Consider the following 19,403-nt stretch of genomic DNA (forward strand, 5'->3'; position numbering starts at 1 on the left):
TTGCAAGAAACCTCATTCTTTATGAATGTTAACTTATTCTCTAAAAGTATCAATGGGAAGAGAGGGAATACATGTTTTTAAGTTATTAGTCCAAGAAAAACGTTTCATTAGGAAATCTGAAAGATTTAAAAATACAAGCAAATACAGATGTATTATGAATGACTTTCTGTAAACTTCTTTTTGTTGTTTTTAAAGGAATAACATCACCAGCAGAAATTCCGGCAGGTACTATTCTGGGACTGACAGTTGGGGATCCTCGAATAAATTTGCCCCAAAAGAAGTCCAAAGCTTTGCCCAATCCAGAAAAATGCCAAGGTAAAGTTCTAAAAACACCCCAGGTTTTCCTTACGATTTCGAGCAGTCCAGTCTTACTAGAAGAAGAGTTCTTTCTCTGACACCTCTCCAGTAACTTCACCTGTAAAAAATTAGGGCAGTCTTCTTACCTGCCTACTTTACAAACTGATTATGATCGGAGGAAATGGTATGTGTGGAAGTGTCTTCTAGCTGTAAAACACGTAGCCTGATACTTATGTTCATTTTATTTTCCAAGTTCTCTTTTTTTAGTAGCTAGTAAAACCTGTCTCTCTGCAAACTACGTTCTCTGAAAATGTCTGGCGTTTCAGAATGTTAATTGTGAGGAAGGGATCTGCACCCGAAGCTGGTCTTGTGCTCAGTGGAAGCCTCTGTCTGACCATACAGATGATCCAGGTTCGAATCCTGGCAAGGCCATCCCAGGTGCTGAAGTATAAGATGTCTTGGTTTAGACTAAGTAGAGTGGCCTGAGAAAGTTGTTTGGCTGGGGTGGCACAGGAGGTGGGTAAGGGGCTGGCTAAAATTTTGTTTTGATCTGAGATTGGCAGCAATTTTGGTAATGTCTCATTGTATTTACTATCATTTAAACATGATTAATTGGAAGAATAATTAAAATTAGCATGTGAGTCTTTGGAGATAAAGTACAGGTTTGTGTTGTAACGACTTCAGAATTTTTTTTTTTTTTGAGATGGAGTCTCGCTCTTGTCACCCAGGCTGTAGTGCAATGGCGTGATCACTGCAACCTCCACCTCCTGGGTTCAAGTGATTCTCCTGCCTCAGTCTCCCAAGTAGCTGGGATTAGAGGCATCCACCACAACGCCTGGCTAATTTTTTTTTTTTGTATTTTTGGTAGAGGTGGGGTTTCACCATGTTGGCTAGGCTGATCTCAAACTCCTGACCTCAGGTGATCCACCCACTTCAGCCTCCCAAAGTTCTGGGATTACAGGCATGAACCACCACGCCTGGCCCAGAATTTTTTTTAATGTAGTTAGATAGCTTATTGAGGGGGCAATAAATTACTTTGTCAGAACTTCACATAAAAGGTGGATTGGATGAGAGAGGAGTTTGAAGATATATAGGCAAGTTAGTTAATTATGAAGCCTAAGACTTTACTCAATGAGTCATTGCCTCTTTCTTTTCTTTTCTTTTTTAATACCAATGTGGTCTGGTGCAACGTAAAAGTTGCAGCATTTACTACACCATTAAATGTTGACTATTATAATCACCTTAAAGCTATAAACTCTACTTAGTTTCTCTTGCTACCTCAAATCCTTTTTTGGAATGAGATGATTATTAAATCCTCTCTAAGGCTTTTGTTTTAATATGAATCAGCTCAAGGAAAATTAAAGTCTATCTTGAAAAACGTGATTTATTTTGACTCCTGAAGTGAAGCAATCCTTCTGCCTTGGCCTCCCAAAGTGCTGGGATTACAGGCGTGAGCCACCATTCCCAGCTAGAGAGCTTTTAAAAGGGAAGGTACATGAAGAACTTGAAGCGATAATGCATATTCTTAGATGCTTTGAAAAAGTTTACTTGATAGCTGGTTCTAGAATTTGAATTAAATATTAATAATGTGTTTTTGCAAATCTTTTCAACTTTATTAACACAATATTTCACTATATAAGTAACTGGTTTTCTAGATGAGATTTAAAAATATAGTTTCTGCCGTACTAGCTGTTATTTTATTTGCTATCCTTAGTATTTGCCAATTTGCTTTGATGGATTATTTTGATTAGTTCTTATCTGTGAGAGATCAATTTCCTTTAGGAAATACTGAATTTACGTTGTGCTCGTGGGCTTATGATCTTTCCCTTTAAACACTCTTTGGTAGTATGACTTTCCCATACTACCCAAAACATGGAAGGAGGACAGCTGCCTTTAGAGTGATAGGTTAGAGGTCATCCCTTGATATTTTATAGTTCTTGCAAGCACTTTGAGAGCACTGATCTGCAGTGGACTTGAGCAGTGCCGAGTTAGCAGTCATGTTCTCTGCTTCCCCTGGGCCCTTTGAACTGTTTTGCATATTTTATTTAAAATAGTTTAATCTGAAGGCTGTAACTTTGGTTTTATTTGATTTTCAAATGAGAAAGCCTTTTACTGGTTACCTTTGCTTCTCTGAGTAAAACTCATTAAAAGAAAGTTTAATTTAACATTTGGTGATCTTTAAATACGTTTAAGAAAGGAGAAAGCAAGCTCCTCCCTTCAGTCTTCAAGTCACATTCTGGAGTTAATATAATCAATTCAAGAACTTTTGTCTGTGTATGAAAGAAAACATGCTTTGAGTCTGGGGGAGGGACTTAGAATTACATTCAGAAGAGGCAGTCATTCTAGGCACACTGATGTGTGTGCTGACTCAGCTGGGGATATTCTTTTTCTCTTCCCAGTAAAGACTATTAATCTAAAAGGGCCTTCCCCTTAGCCTTCAGACGTACTCCACTTTGTTGTAAATAGACTTTATTTTTTAGCACAGCTTTAGATTCACAGCAAAATAGAGCATAAAGTACCGAGATCCCATGAACCTCCATCCCCTTCCATGCACCGCCACCATACAGTCCATGTCCTTACTAGAGTGGTACGTTTGTTACAATCCATGAACCGACATTAACACACGTTATCACCTAAAGTCCTTAGTTTGTATTAGGGTTTGCTCTTGGTGGTATGTATACTCTGAGTTTGTATTAGGGTTCACTCTTGGTGGTATATATACTCTATCGATTTTGACAAAGGTGTAATGACATATTCACCATAATAGCATCATACAGAATAGGTTCACTGCCCCCCAAATCCTCTGTGCTCTGCCTGTTCATCCCTCTTTTCCCCCAACTTCCGGTAACCACTGATCTTTTTACTACCTCCATAGTTTTGTGTTTTTTAGAATATTATATAATTGGAATCATACAATACATAGCCTTTTCAGATAGGCTTCTTTCACTTAGTAATATGCACTTACATTTCCTCTATGTAGGCCAGGCATGGTGGCTCACGCCTGTAATCCCAGCACTTTGGGAGGCTGAGGCAGGCAGATCACCTGTGGTCAGGAGTTCGAGACCAGCTTGGCCAACAGGGTGAAACCCTGCCTCTACTAAAAAAAAAAAAATTAGCTTGGCATGGTGGTGGGTGTCTATAATCCCAGCTACTCGGGAGGCCAAGGCAGAAGAATAGCTTGAACCTGGGAGGTAGAGGCTGCAGTGAGCTGAGATCGCACCACCGCATTCCAGTCTGGGCAACAGTTGAGCAAGACTCCATCTAAAAAAAAAAAACAAAAATTTCCTTTGTGTCTTCTCATGGCTCAATAGCACATTTCTTTTTAGCTCAATAATGCTCCTTTGTCTGGACATACTGTCTACGTTGTTTTATCTATTATTATTAATATTATTTTATTTATTTTTGAGACAGAGTCTCACTCTGTTGCCCAGACCCGAGTGCAGTGGCACAATCATGGCTCACTGCAGCCTTGACCTCCCAGGCTCAAGCGATCCTCCCACCTCAGCCCCCCAAATAGCTGGGATTACAGGCACGTACCACTATGCCTGGCTAATTTTTAACTTTTTGTAGAGACAGGGTCTCACTAAATTGCCTAGGCTGGTCTCAAACTCCTAGGCTCAAGTGATCCTCCCATCTCAGCCTCCCAAAGCGCTAGGATTACAGGCATGAGCCACTTTTGCCAGACCTATCTATTATTATCTTTTAGAATATTTGAAGATGAGGTAGTACTTTCCTGTGTCTTTACACCGTAAGTATCAACCATCTCTTTTGTCTGCAGCTTAGTCTGACTAAAATCCCAATCATGTCCCTGAAATTCATGGCAGTGCTCCACAGGAAAGCACTCTGGGTACCCAGGCTGTTGGAAGTGGAGCTTGACTGCCCCTAGACAGGCCATGTGAACTTGCAGCACCCAGCACTGTGGCTTGAGGATCTGATGGTGGTTATCTCCGTGAGAAGAGCAGTGTAATGAAGCTGCTGTGGCTTTTAAAAATTTTTTATTTTACTTTATTTTTTTGAGACAGGGTCTGGCTCTGTCACCCAGGCTGGAGTGGAATGGCATGATCTCAGCTCACTGCAACTTCTGCCTCCTGGGCTCAAGCCATCCTCCTACCTCAGCCTCTCAAGTAGCTGGGACGACAGGCACACACCACCACGCCCAGCTAATTTTTGTATTTTCCTGTAGAGACAGGATTTCGCCATATTGCCCAGGCTGGTCTTGAACTCCTGAGCTGAAGCAATCTGCCCGCCTTGCCTCCCAAAGTGCTGGAATTATAGACACGAGCCATTGCACCTGGCCTGCTGTGGCTTTTAAACAGTTTTAATCTCAGATCTTTTCATCAACTTAATTTTTTCTAACTTCATTCTCCCCTAAAATCTGTCACACTATGGCCCAATTGCTTCCAACTTATTCTTTCCTAGCCATCAGACCCAGCAGGCAGGTATGTGCCTTTGAGTGATGTTTCTGTGTGGACAGTTTAGAACCATAACCCAAACTCACAAATTGTCTTTTTTTCTAATGAAAATTCTTCAGTTCAACAAAATAAGATTTGGGAGATGTTTTTCCCTGAGGATTAAATGACTGCATGTAGAAAGTTTCTTCTATCAATATAGAAGTTTGTCACTGATAAAGTTTGTTCCCCTTCCTGCTTGAGTACTTTCTAGCATGGTACAGCTTATTTAAAGGGATAAAACACTATGTATCACTGAAAATATGTTTATTTTAAAGGGATGAGGCTGGGCACGGTGGCTCACACCTATAATCCCAGCACTTTGGGAGGCCGAGGCAGGTGGATCACTTGAGGTCACGAGTTTAAGACCAGCCTGGCCAACATGGCGAAATACTGTCTCTACTAAAAATATCAAAATTATCCAGGCATGGTGGCATGCGCCTGTAATCCCAGTTACTTGGGAGGCTGAGGCAGGAGAATTACATGAACCTGGGAGGTGGAGGTTGCAGTGAACCAAGATTGCACCACTGCACTCCAGCCTGGGTGACAGAGCAAGACTGTCTCAAAGAAAAAAAAAAGGATGAAAAAATACATTTTACAGAAACGAATAAATAGTTCAATATAAATAGGTTATCAGAGACTTAAAATAATGGACAGAAGAGAAGATGATGATATCTGTTGGCTCACCACCATTGGATGAGGAATGATACACAAAGCCCTGAAATATGACATGTATTTATAATATGGCATATTGTTGTTTAGAGATGGGGTCTTGCTATGTTGCCCAGGCTGGACTTAAACTCCTGGGCTTAAGTCACCCTCCCCGCTTAGCCTCCCAAGTGGCTGGAATGACAGGTGTGCACCACCATGCCTGGCTTAATGTGCCATATTATTTGCCTTTGCAGTGGCTCCTAGAATTTGATTATCTTGCATGTGGAATTAGACAGTTATTTGGAGGCAATTTAATATTGTGATATTTGCATCTTATACATGAAAAATCAATACCAAAGAAAACTGCTTAGGAGCCTTGCTATGTCATAGACTGTAAAACCGACTATAAGAATAACTTAATTTCTTGTCAAGTGAATTCTTCTAAGTTAAGTAAATGCCTATGAAATATTGTTTTGTAACAAAAGGCCTACTGCCAACGTTTGGAGTTTGACTTGATTGATCTGAAGGATGTGATTTGAAGGCTATTTCTTTTCCCTCTTAGATAATGAGAAAGTTAGACAGCTGCTTCTGGAGGGTGTGCCTGTGGAATGTACGCATAGCTTTATCTGGAACCAAGATATCTGTAAGAGTGTCACAGAGAATAAAATCTCGGATCAGGTAACTAATAGTGTAAGGATTATTGATAAAGTCATGAATGACAGGTTAAATATATCATTCTAGAGACCATAAAAAGTTATTCATACCTCATAGAATTCCATAGACTTTCTTTTGTTTTCAAACAAGTTGTTGATCCCTGACTCATGATATGTACTGTGATTTTCTTCTGTTCTTAGGGATAATCTAAGAATAAGGATAGGGATCTAAGAATAAGATAAGGATCTTGTCTATTATCCAAGGATAAGAATCTGAGAATAAAGATACATACTGTGATTTTTTTCTGTTCTTAGAGATAAAGTAAGAATAATCTCTAGAAAATGTTAATACAAAGACTTTTTCTTGAAATGATGATCTCATGGTTTAAATATGTTTTTCTTTTATTGTTTTCTTTTCCCTTAAATGTTCTCTGTCTTTAATTTTACTATGATTGGGGACCTTCCAGGGCCAGACATTGTGTGAGATGCTGGGATAGATGACTTAGATGTGGTCAAAGAAGTACAGGGCACTCAGGAAACCTCTAGAAGGGGTACTGAGCTCAGATGAGAATGAGGCCAGCCTCCTGATGGAAGAGCAGGCATTTGAACTGACTCTCAGATGGGAGCCAGAAGTCACCAGACTTCTTGGGGGCGGGGTCAAGGTTTCAGTGAAGATAAGATTGCAAGAAGTGAGAAAAGCATGTGCAGGAGCCCAGGCAAAAGCCAGGAAGACTCTACAAGTGGATCAGGAGCTAGGAATCAGGAATGGGGTGAGAGAGGAAGCTGAAGACACAAATGGGGCTACAGCATGAAAGACCTTGAAGCCTTTTCAGGATTTGGACTGGAGATGTGGGACACCCTTGAAGGTTTTAAGGTTGGCCATGACATGATGAGATTTCACTCTGGCAGCAGTGTGGGGTTGGAGATGGGGAGTGAGGGAGATGGAGAGAGACTGTGAGTTGGATGGCCTTAAAAAGACCCTTGAAATATTCTAGATATGACATAATGGGGGCCTGAATTGTGGCAGTGTGGCTGGAGTGGAGAGGGTGATGTTTAACGCATATTCCTGGAAGGTGAAATTGACAAGGCTTGGTGGTTGGCTGGAAGATGGGAAGTAAGAAAGGAGGAGGGGTGTCGATTAGGTCCTCATATTCTAGCTTGGATTTAAGATTTCAGCTAAAAGAGAGCCAGAACCATGTCTTACTTGCTCACTGATGTATTTCCAGGTTCTAGAAAAGTGTGTGGCACATAGAAGTGCTCAGTAAATATTTGAATGGCTGAATTAATGGAGTGTGTGAATTGTGGTGTCATTCAGCTAGGTGGGGAATATAGGAAGAGAGCAAATACAGTGGGAAGGGTGATGAGTTCAATCTTGAGCTTGAGGGGCTGTGGGACTTGCCAAGAGCAGAGGTCCAGGAGACAGGTTTCGATCCCGGGAGGAAAAGTTGGGGCTAAAGAGATATAGTTTGGAATTACTAACACATAGATGGTAGTGGAAACTCTGAAAGTGAAAAAGAAGAATCAGGATTGGACCTGGCTTGAAGAGCATTCATGAGGTAGCAGTTAGACTGTGGCCTGGAGGCAGTCTCTTGCATAGTTTTTCTAAACTGAGTGATAGCCCTCTTACCTACCTGTTAATCTCTTTTTACAGCTCCAAGAAAAGTCTGAAAGGATGTTATCCACCCCCTACATTCCCCTTAACAATAATTTTAAACATCTTCTATTTTAATTCTTTAAGATCTGATGAGCAATTTTCTCAAGAGCCAGTGCATTTCTCTAGTTGCCCATCCTTGAGAAGGTGTCACTTAATTGTTTATACCTTTTTTACTTCACGACACCAAATCTTAATCAAAATCAATGTAAGGACAGAATATCAACATACAAGATTAATCTTGATATAAGAGATCAGCAGAATGAATACTGATAATGAATGATATAAGATAATTTTGCATTTCTACCTAAGCACTTGTATAGAGGAAAATATCTGTAGGAGGAATACCTTATACTTAAAATGGCTCACATTTATTTATTTAGAACGTTTTTCTCTGGCTTTTTTAAAAGAGCATTTAACTTTCTAAAGCTGCTTATAGGGAGACCCGGGAGGATCTCCCAGAAGACTAGGGCTGTTTGTCTTGAATTATTTTCTTCCACTTTAGGATTTAAACCGGATGAGGAGTGAATTGCTGGTGCCTGGGTCACAGCTTATTTTAGGTCCCCATGAATCCAAGATACCTATACTTTTGATTCAGCAGCCAGGAAAAGTGACTGGTGAAGATCGACTAGGCTGGGGAAGTGGCTGGGATGTCCTACTCCCAAAGGGCTGGGGCATGGCTTTCTGGATTCCATTTGTAAGTTACTTTTTGATTCTAACAGTTGCAATATTTAAAATACATTCCTAATAAACGCTAAGTACTCAAAATGTTCCAGACTTTATGTACAACTTAGGAGGAACTGAGTGGTATATTTTTGCCCTTAGAGCTATAGTCCTGGATACAAGATACTTCATACATATAGTCCCTGGAGCCAGGTTCTCATAGGACCTGTGCTGACATATCATCAATTGTTGAGGTTTTTAAAGTGGCCTGATTTTCGAATAGTAGTGGCAACAAAAATGTTGAGGTATTTGATTTGAAGAAATTTGTTATAAGTTTAAAAGCAAAGGACTTTAACAGTTGGATAGAATACTTTTTTTTGTTTGTTTTTGAAATGTTAACTATAACCGTATACTCCTATTTATCAACTGCAGCTAAAAATTTTATTAGAATCGAATGTCTTTTTTTTCCTGGTTATTTTAAATATGACTTTGAAGGCTGGGTGTGGTGTCTCACTCCTGTAATCCCAGCACTTTGGGAGGCCGAGGTGGGCAGATCACTTGAGGTCAGAAGTTTGAGGCCAGCCTGGCCAACATGGTGAAACCCCATCTCTACTAAAAATACAAAAACTAGCTGGGTGTGGTGGTGCGTACCTGTAATCCCAACTCCTTGGGAGGCTGAGGCATAAGAATCCCTTGAACCTGGCAGGCGGAGTTTCAGTGAGCTGAGATCATACCACTGCACTCCAGCCTGGGCGACAGAGTGAGACTCTGTCTCGAAAAAAATAAATAAATAAAAATAATTCTAGAGAGTGTAAAAGGCATGTGAGACTTTCAGATTCATGCCGGTAATTAATTTTTAGCATGCCTAGTGCAAGGGACATCCAGTTAATCATTCAGGAGTAGGAATATTTAAAAATAATCCTACTTAATTTTTTACTATGAGATGCTTTCAAGCATACAAAAAAGAATAGATGCTGATATAGTGAATGCCTGTGTGCCATTTACCTGCCATCCGGCTTAAGAAATATAACATTACAGATGCATCGATGCACGTTGTGTACCTCTCTCCAGTTTCATTTCCCTCCCTCCTTTTAAAATAATCACTCCGCTGATTTCGGTGTTTGCTACTACCATGCATATTTTTATAGCTTTATTAAAGTATGTTTGTATCCCACAATAAAATAACGATTTAGACTCAACATGTTTTTAAAGTATATACCTTACCGTATATATGATTTTGCAACTTGCTGTATTCACTTGGCATTGAGATTCTTTTCCATATTGGTTAATGAAGCACGAGGAAGCTCGATTTCATTCATTTTTACTATTGCATGGTAATCCATTGTGTGTATTTCTATCCGTTCTCCTTTTGAGGGGCATTTAGGTTGTTCCCATTTTCCCCCATATAAACATTAAGCAATTCACTTTAAGTTGGTAGACTGACAGTATCTTTTTGACATTTCTTTTAGATTTATCGAGGTGTGAGAGTTGGAGGGTTGAAAGAGTCTGCAGTGCATTCTCAGTATAAGAGGTCGCCTAATGTCCCAGGCGATTTTCCAGACTGCCCTGCCGGGATGCTGTTTGCGGAAGAGCAAGCTAAGAATCTTCTTGAAAAGTACAAAAGGTAAGAAACTGGCTTCTCTAGTTTGATAATGTATTAAGGAGAAGAGAAGTGCCTGCTTATATTGGTATCCCAAACATTAAGATGGCTTTGGTAATTTCATAGACTTTTCAGTGAGTTCAGCATTACTGAGAAATAATTAAGAAGATATTACTTAAGTGAGGAGATAGTCTTATATCTGTTTGGCTTTTATAGGCCCATTTTGGTTATAAACCCTTCTGTTTGTTATTTATTTCTATCAATAATGATGTACACTTAAACTTGGACATGAGTCTCAGACACTTGTTAATAGATTTCTACTACCAACCCCTCTCTCCCTCCAAAATGGAAATTGTGTTTTTAAAACTTATTATAGAAGTAATATATAGTTATCAAAATTTAAATAAACTATGAAAATATATAAAAAGATAAATTGGTATAGTCCTGCCATCCAGAGAGATAAGTACTGTTTGTTTGTTTGTTTGTTTTTTGAGATGGTGGTCTTGCTCTGTTGCCCAGGCTGGAGTTCAGTGGCGTGATCTTGGCTCACTGAAACCTCTGCCTCCCTGAAACCTCTGCCTCCTGGGCTCAAGCGATTCTTTCACCTCACCCGTGTAGCTGAGAGTAAAGGCATCTGCCATTGTGCCTGGCTAACTCCTGTATTTTCTGTAGAGACGGGGTTTCACCATGTTGCCCAGGCTGGTCTCAATACCAATTTTCCATAGATCCACCAGCCTTAGCCTCTCAAAGTGCCAGGATTATAGGTTTGAGCCACTGTGCCTGGCCAAGCACTGTTTTTATATCTTAGTACCTATCCATTTAGACTTTTCTTTTTTCATTCGAAGTGTGGCCAATGAGAGTCATGATTTCCTTTATATTGCAAAGTATATTCTAACATTGGGAATTTGTTGCCCCCTAAATTGTAGGCTCCCAGAAGCACAGAAGCTGTCTCTCTTTATTGTGGCATTTGCAGTGTCTAGCCAGTGCCTGGTGCACAGTAGGTCTTAATAACCTTTATTTGTTGTCTGATGAATGACTGGTTGAATATTGTAGTTCCTTGATGGTGAGCTTCATGAGGGCAGAATTGTGTTTTCTTGTTCATTGCTGCAACCATAACTGTAGAGACAGGCAGTCTGCCTAGCTTGCTTTTTTTTTGAGGCAGGATCTCACTCTGTCACCCAGGCTGGAGTACAGTGGCATGATCATGGCTGACCACAGCCTCTACCTCCCAGACCCAGGTGATCCTCCCACCTCAGCCTCCTGAGTAGCTGGGACTACAGGCACCTGCCACCACGCCTGGCTAATTTCTGTAGAGATGAGGTTTTGCCAAGGTGTTCTTGAACTCCTGGGCTCAAGTGATCCACCTGCTTTGGCCTCCCAAAGTGCTAGGGTTACAGGTGTGAGCCACCCTGCCTGGCCTGTGCCTGCGTTTCAAACTATTTGCTGAGTGGTGGATGAATGAGTGACTAGTGATACATTCCTGGATTGCTAGCTTACCAGCTCTCTGAGGGCAGCAATCACATGTTATACATCCTTGTGCCTCCCATAGTACGTAGTTGAGAGGCTTCTATGTGTTTGTTAAATAATAGTTGAAAATAATACTTATTTCATACTCTTCAGAGCTTTTTATGCATGGAAATTTTCCATAGATATACATATTTTTTTAAAGAATGGCATTACATACATTATTTTGAAACCTGTCTTTTTCGTTTAACAATATGGTATGTATAGTTTTACCATATCAAAAAATATGACTCTAAACCAAGTGTTGACAAACTTTTTTGGTAGAGGGCCAGATGATAAATATTTTTGACTTTGTGGAGCCCTCGGTCTTCATGGCAACTACTCAACTCTGCCATTGTGGCTCCAAACCAGCTGCAGATGACATGTAAGAGAACGAGCACGGCTGTGTTCCAATCATGCTTTATATATGGACACTTGGATTTGAATTTCCTATAATTTTCATGTGTCATGAAATATTATTCTTTTGCTTTTTCAACCATTTAAAAATGTAGGAACGATTCTTAGCTCATGGGTCGTACAAAAACAGACAGCAGGCCACATTTGGCTTGTGAGTCAGCCTGCCAGCTTTGCTCAGAATGTCACTTTGAATGGTCACATGCAATTGCATTGTGGATGTCCTGTAATTTATCAGTGGCTTTTGAGGTTATTTCTGACTTTTTGCTGTGTGTTTCTGTGAACATCTTCTTGTGTGCATCTTTATATATTTGTCTCATTTATTCCTTCATTTGACATACATTTCTTTAGAGCCTACTGTGTGTCAAACACCATTGTAGGCGGTGGGGTGACAGCAGGGACAAGGCAGACGAGTCTGTCTCTGCCTTCGTGGAGCTTATATTCTTCTTTTATTTTTTGAGACAGGGTCTCGCTCTGTCACCCAGGCTGGAGTGCAGTGGTACGATCATAGCTTACTGCAGCCTCCAACTCCTGGGCTCAAGCAATCCTCCCATCTCAGCTTCCTGAGTAGCTGGGACTGTAGGTATGCACCACAACTCCTGGCTAATTTGTAAATTTTTTGTAAAGACAGGGTCTCGCTTTGTTGCCCAGGCTGGTCTTGAACTCCTGGCCTCAAGCAGTCCTCCCATCTCAGCCTCCCAAAATGCTGGGATTACAGGAATGAGCCACTATACTTGGCCATGTAGCTTATGTTCTTGATGGAGGCACAAGTTTCTAGGCTGGTTGGGGGTACCCAGGAGAGGGGAGGGAGGCTAAAATGTAAGAGCTAAGTCCTTGGACAAGGAAGAAGGGGTGGGATTCAGGGCACATGTGGAGGAGGCAGCATCTGTTGGGATTGAGTTCAGTTCTTCTGAATATAAGACTGTTAGACTGCCACTGATACAGTTTAATCTGCCTTTATTTCTTTGGCTATCTTCCAACTAGATTTACAAACAGTTCTGACTCTTTTTTTTTTTTGAGACGGAGTCTTGCTATGTCGCCAGGCTGGAGTGCAGTGGCGTGATCTCGGCTCATTGCAACCTCCACCTCCCAGTTTCAAGCGATTCTTCTGCCTCAGCCTCCCGAGTAGCTAGGATTACAGGTGCCCGCCACCATGCCCAGCTAATTTTTGTATTTTTAGTAGAAACCAGGTTTCACCATGTTGGGCCAGGATGGTCTCGATCTCTTGACCTTGTGATCTGCCTGTCTCGGCCTCCCAAAGTGCTGGGATTACAGGTGTGAGTCACCATGCCCGGCCCTGGCTCTTAATCCTATTTTCCAAACCACTTTCTTTCTGTAATTCTTAAGTTGGCTAGTTCTTCTTCAGAAAAATTAATATAAGGCTGTTAGACTGCCGCTGAAATCTGAATATGGATTTATTTAGCTAGGTTAGATTCTGTGGTGGGGGGATTAAGTAGCGCACTCCTGATTGTGACTGTCTTCATGAAAAAAGAGGCACACCTATCAGCCAGCAGTAAGAAGGGGAGAGAGGCTGTTGGAGATTTGAGGAGAGAAGAATTGTAAGCAGTTTCTGGGAGAGTGGAAGATGGAATTGAGAGGAGAAACATGGAATCTGTAAGATGTAGAGGGTGCCTACTTGAGATTTGTGTTTATAAAGGAAGACCGTTGTTAACCATCGTGAGTTCTTCCTACGCTGTGCTCTGCCACTCGGGCTGGCATGGGGTCATTGGAGAGTTGGCTGCGCCCAGGTCAGCTTTCCAGTAGAGGGAGTGGGGGCATTTGTAGGGGAGGGACGGTGGTGTGAGCCATGGAGTCTAGGCTGATGAAGAGCGAGGCAGCTGCTGCGAGCCGCAGGGAGGTGCTAGTGTAAATGGATGGTTGGGGCATTGTTGTGGGAGGGTAAGTGGGTGGAAAACAGGAGACATGGCTCTGAGAGCAGGATACTGACATTGCGGTTTGAAGCTGGAGCACGTGTTGGCAGTGACCACACCTAAGGTATGAGCAGGGAGTGGGTGCTTGAGGTGGGGTGAAGTAAGACATGCGAAGTGAGGGTGGGAAGGTGACTGGTGGGTTATTGGAAGGATGATTTAGGCAGATGCTGAAGCCACTGGGAGTGACAACAAGAGTCATGGTGGCGCAGGGGAAGGCAGTGTGACCGTCAAGATCATTAATTGCAGCCTTGTTTGGAGGAACAAAAGCTTGAAGACAATCAAAATGTCCTTTAATAGAGGACTGTCTAAATCAATTAGGGCATATTCATTCAGTAGAATAAGATACAAGATACACAGCCTTTTAAAAAGAAAGAATTGAGGGAGCTTTCAGTACTGGTATAAAGTAATCAAGATATTTTGTTAAATGAAAAAAGTGAAGTTAAGCAAAAAGTACTGTACCTAGTATGCTGCTATTTGTATAAAAATAAAAAGAAAGAAATATGTACATATCTGCTTGTGTGTACATAAAATGTCTCTGGAAGGCTATGTAAGAAACTGATAATGATATTTATTACCTTTGTGGAGGATAGCTGGGTCACTAGAGGTCAAGAGTAAGACAGAAACTTCATGTAGTCTTGAGCTTAGAACCTCGTAAGTGTACAGGAAAATCGTGGCACAACTCCAGGGGCACCAGTTCCTTGTAGCTTTCAGGAATGGACCCCCTGGTGTGGTTCAGTGGCCACATGGGGCTACATTGTTTATTGAAGACCAAAGAAAACAAAAAAGCTTGGCCAGGAGAGTTGGTTATTATTATTATTTTATTTATTTTATTTTTTGGAGATGGAGTTTCGCTCTTGTCACGATAGAGTGCAGTGGCATGATCTCAGCTCACTGCAACCTCTGCCTCCTGGGTTCAAGCGATTCTTCTGCCTCAGCCTCCCTAGTAGCTGGGATTACAGGGACGTGCCACCACACCTGGCTAATTTTTTTGTATTTTTAGTAGAGACAGGGTTTCACCATGTTGGCCAGGCTGGTCTCGAACTCCTGAAGTCAGGTGATCCATCCGCCTGGGCCTCCCAAAGTGCTGGGATTACAAGCATGAGCCACCATGACTGGCCTATTATTATTTTTTGAGACGGAATCTCGCTCTGTTGCCCAGGCTGGAGTGCAATGGCGTGATCTCAGCTCACTGCAACCTCTGCCGCCTGGGTTTAAGTGATTCGTCTGCCTCAGCCTCCCAAGTAGCTGGGATTATAGGCACCCTCCACAATGCCCGGCTAATTTTTGTATTTTTAGTAGAGCTTTCACCATGTTGGCCAGGCTGGTCTCGAACTCCTGACCTCAGGTGATCTGCCCGCCTCGGCCTCCTAAAGTGCTGGGATTACAGGCATGAGCCACTGAGCCCAGCCTATTATTCTTTATCATATGTTTCTTGGAAAGCTTTTTTTTTTGTGTGTGTATGTGTGTGTGTTTTAAAATAGAGATGCATTATAATGGTTATAATTATTTTAGTTTTCCAATCCTAAATTGTTCAACATTGGTTCTCCTCTATGTTTTTCTTTAGACGCCCTCCTGCAAAACGGCCCAACTACGTTAAGCTTGGCACTCTGGCACCTTTCTGCTGTCCCTGGGAGCAGTTAACTCAAGACTGGGAGTCAAGAGGCCAGGCCCACGAAGAACCTTCTGTAGCTTCATCTCCAAGTGGTAAGGAGAGTGGCCTAAGAAGATCTGAGGTGCCTGGTGCTCCCATGCCTAAAAAAACTCATCAGCCATCTGATGAAGTGGGCACATCCATAGAGCACCCCAGGGAGGCAGAGGAGGTAATGGATGCAGGGTGTCAAGAATCCACAGGGCCTGAGAGCATCACAGACCAGGAGGCCAGTGAAAACCATGTTGCTGCCACGGGGAGTCAACTCTGCGTTCTCAGGTAAGTGTCGGTGACTTCTGGGTACATTTTGGATTATTTATTTTAATATTGAAGAGGCTACAGGATGTAAGCATCATCACTGTTTCTTTATGCAAAATCCAAGTGAATTTATAGACTTTCTGGAAGGGAAAGCCAGTCTTTTATATTTCATAGAGGGCTCAGGGAAACAGCTTAATAATATTTGATGTAAGGCATGATGCTAATTGATGAAATGATTTACAATATTGTCATCAATAGATCTAAGCCAAGGCAGTTTTTTTCTGATATATTTTATGCAGTTTGAGCAAGGATTCTTTGCTTTAAATCACCAAATTAGATTTCTTCTAGTTCCTTTTGAATTATATGGATTTGTGTTAGAGCAGCAACCCATTAGATATAATATAGTCCTAGCCAGAGAGGCTACTGGATACACTATGTTCTCCTCTCAGTATTGCTGCGGGCCAGGTTCTGCTTATCAGCGACCCTGCATTCTGTGCTTTGCTCTGATTTTTTTTTTTTTTTTTGAGATGGAGTCTTGCTCTGTCGCCCAGGCGGGAGTGCAATGGTGTGATCTTGGCTCACTGCAACCTCTACCTCCTGGGTTCAAGCAATTCTCCTGCCTCAACTTCCCAAGTAGCTGGGACTACAGGTGCATGCCACCACGCCTGGCTAATTTTCACCATGTTGGCCAGGCTGGTCTCGAACTCCTGACCTCAGGTGACTCGCCCACCTCAGCCTCCCAAAGTGCTAGGATTACAGATGTAAGCCACTGTGCCCGGTCTGTGCTTTGATTTTTAAAAATTGCTTATCCCTCTAGCCTTGTGCTTACTTTTCCGTATAGTAGCCTCATAATTTCCCATCATTCTTTCTTACTTTACAGGTAACTGTCCCTTACAGTTCCTTTACTCATTGAAATCTTAGTGGCTCTTTATTTTCACCCTCACTGTGATTACAATCCTAGATTCTATCTCACTGTCTTGTTTTCCCTGCCTTCAACTTCTTAAATCTTTAGTCCCTGAGTTTCAGAATGGCAAACACATAAAAAGAAAAATATCAGTACTAAAATGTACTACAGTGTATTTCTAATTTTTAAAAAATTGTAGTTTTGATTCTTATATAGTATAAAAGAATCAAATTAATTCTAGCAGTGTCTAATCTTCTGATTGCATATTTTTTTCTGGAACAAAATATCCTCAAAACTATGTCTCCAACTTCATGTAGGAGTAGAAAATTACTGAAGCAACTGTCAGCCTGGTGTGGGCCTAGTTCTGAGGACAGCCGGGGAGCCTGGCGAGCTCCCGGCAGAGGCCAGCAAGGATTGACCAGAGAGTCCTGCCTGTCCATCTTGGGCCACTTCCCCAGGGCCCTGGTTTGGGTCAGCCTGTCCCTGCTCGGCAAGGGCAGCCCCGAGCCTCACACCATGATCTGCATCCCAGCCAAGGAGGACTTCCTCCAGCTCTGTGAGGACTGGCATTACTGTGGGCCCCAGGAATCCAAACACAGTGACCCATTCAGGAGCGAGATCCTGAAACAGAAAGAGAAGAAGAAAAGGGAGAAGAGGCAGAAGCCAGGACGTGCCTCTTCTGATGGCCCGGCAGGGGAGGAGCCCGTGGCTGGGCAGGAAGCTCTGACTCTGGGGCTGTGGTCAGGCCCTCTGCCACGTGTGACGTTGCACTGCTCCAGAACTCTCCTAGGCTTTGTGACTCAGGGAGATTTTTCCATGGCTGTTGGCTGTGGAGAAGCCCTGGGGTTTGTTAGCTTGACAGGCTTGCTGGATATGCTGTCCAGCCAGCCTGCAGCGCAGAGGGGCTTAGTGCTACTGAGGCCTCCCGCCTCTCTGCAGTATCGATTTGCGAGGGTTGCTATTGAGGTGTGAATGCGTGCTTATATCCCGGCAGGGCATAGATAATACGTTATTATTGTCTGCCAAGTTCTACATGTGGAGAATCTGCTTCTGCTTTAAAATATCATGTGAAACTCCTTGGAAACAAGAATAAAAAATTATGTATTATGCAGATGATGAAATGTTTACATCATTCCATTAATGTCACTGATTTTCATCTTTCCCTGTCCTTGCTGTAATACTTTTAAATTATTTGGCCAAAAGCTTTGTATTATGATCTCTTGGTCTGTGTAGTTGTGGCTGAAAATAATGAGAAGCTCTACGAGTTATCATCCCCTTATTTTATTAGAAACAAAGGGCTTGTCAGGTCTACTTGAAAAGCCTCGTAGTCATGTGATAAGCAACTATAGATGTTTAATGATTTCACTGTTATAGCAGAAGACAAGACAAGACGCTTGGCCTCTGTACATGAAATATGGGCTCCTGATGGACCACATTCAATTCTGTACTGCGATTACCATGCCGAACAACTCAAGCCTTAAAGAGAGAAATCACCGACAACTGATTGCTGCCTGTTTTCAGGCAGGCACAGTTTATAGCGTCAGTGCTAGGCTGAAATTAGAAAGGGGGGGTCTATGACGTGGACTTCCTGACTCTTTGATCTCTTTGTTGTTGACCAACACATGATCCTACTAGTTACTTAATTTTTTTAAGTAAAAAAATTATTATTATTTGTTTTCTACAAAGAATTTCTCAAAGCCATAGAGGAGCATTTCTCAGAATAGGTTCTATGATATGTGTCACCTAAAAAAATAAGAGATTCCAAGGTCAGGTTGATATGGACACTCTGGGTTAAATAAAGTTAAGCATTTCTTTATGAAAGGACTTCTGGAAACTTCCATGTGATAATGTGCACTGTGGATCTCTAGGAAGGAAATGATAGTGTATAGTATATTCTAAATACTCGTGATTCCTAAAGTTCTCTTACAAGGAGCCCTTTGTAGGACCAGTGTTCTTAGGAACGCGCTTTGGGCAGCGTGGCTGTATAGTGCATAGCTACCTCTGCAAGGTGATAACTAAGCCGGCAGGCTGCCTTTCAACACTCATGCAGTCACGTTGTCCACCTGAGATTCTCAACAGGGTATAAAAGGAAGGTCTCATCTTGCCCCACAGGAAGAGTGGGCTCAGTGTGGTTTTTTTCCACGTATGGAGAAACTCAGTGCTCATCTACTTTAAGTTTCCACATATGGCTCGCTCATAGCCTTGGTCCTTACCTTTCCTGCCATAACTTTCTAGAAGAGCTTAAGTGGGATTTTTTTTCTAAAAAATGTAATTGTGCAGTTAGGCATTATTTTATGTAAACGCATTGGGTTTTTACTGTAGCGTTTGGCAGTAAATGGCTTTGGGGGTGATGAGGTGGGGAAGGATATGGCAGGTGGTACAGTAGTCAGGAAGTACCTGCCACCAATGAGATGTCTGATGCTTTGCCTCTCACCATGCCTCTGAATGTCTTTGGATCCAACCCAGATGAGACTGAAAAAAAAAAAACAGTGTAACTAAGTGGCATCTGTAAACAGAATAAATGAAAATGTCACCTGATGTTCAGTTGTGAATATTTATTGGACCATTCCTTATTTGTTTTCTGGGCTCTCAGTCACCTCATTTGTGGCTGAGCTCACTCGATGACAGAAGTCTGAGTGTGCTGCGTGGTCACCTAACCTCATTCCGTAAGCCCTGCCTGGGGCCTGCTGCCCTGCCCTCATTATAGGGGACAGGGCACACTTGCAGCCACTCTGCCTTGTGGGTGGTAGGTCAAAGAGCTGTGCACCAGAAAGATAGACTA

The 19,403-nt window shown here is 42.1% G+C and overlaps 1 protein-coding gene across 2 annotated transcripts in view; it reads left to right on the forward strand.

Moving 5' to 3' along the window:
* POP1 (POP1 homolog, ribonuclease P/MRP subunit) overlaps window positions 1-19,156 on the forward strand; it is a 42,382-nt gene extending 23,226 nt beyond the window's left edge. For both annotated transcript variants that reach the window (XM_002819313.5, XM_002819314.5), the window contains exons 11-16: window positions 196-315; window positions 5,959-6,074; window positions 8,206-8,397; window positions 9,833-9,987; window positions 15,376-15,738; window positions 16,939-19,156. In XM_002819313.5, coding sequence (XP_002819359.4) covers window positions 196-315; window positions 5,959-6,074; window positions 8,206-8,397; window positions 9,833-9,987; window positions 15,376-15,738; window positions 16,939-17,593 — 1,601 coding nt within the window. In that variant the 3' untranslated portion in view covers window positions 17,594-19,156. The remainder of the gene's footprint in view (window positions 1-195; window positions 316-5,958; window positions 6,075-8,205; window positions 8,398-9,832; window positions 9,988-15,375; window positions 15,739-16,938) is intronic.
* Window positions 19,157-19,403: the final 247 nt, after the last annotated feature.

The sequence above is a fragment of the Pongo abelii genome, chromosome 7 (genome assembly GCF_028885655.2).
Source record: "Pongo abelii isolate AG06213 chromosome 7, NHGRI_mPonAbe1-v2.0_pri, whole genome shotgun sequence".
Lineage (NCBI taxonomy): Eukaryota > Metazoa > Chordata > Mammalia > Primates > Hominidae > Pongo > Pongo abelii.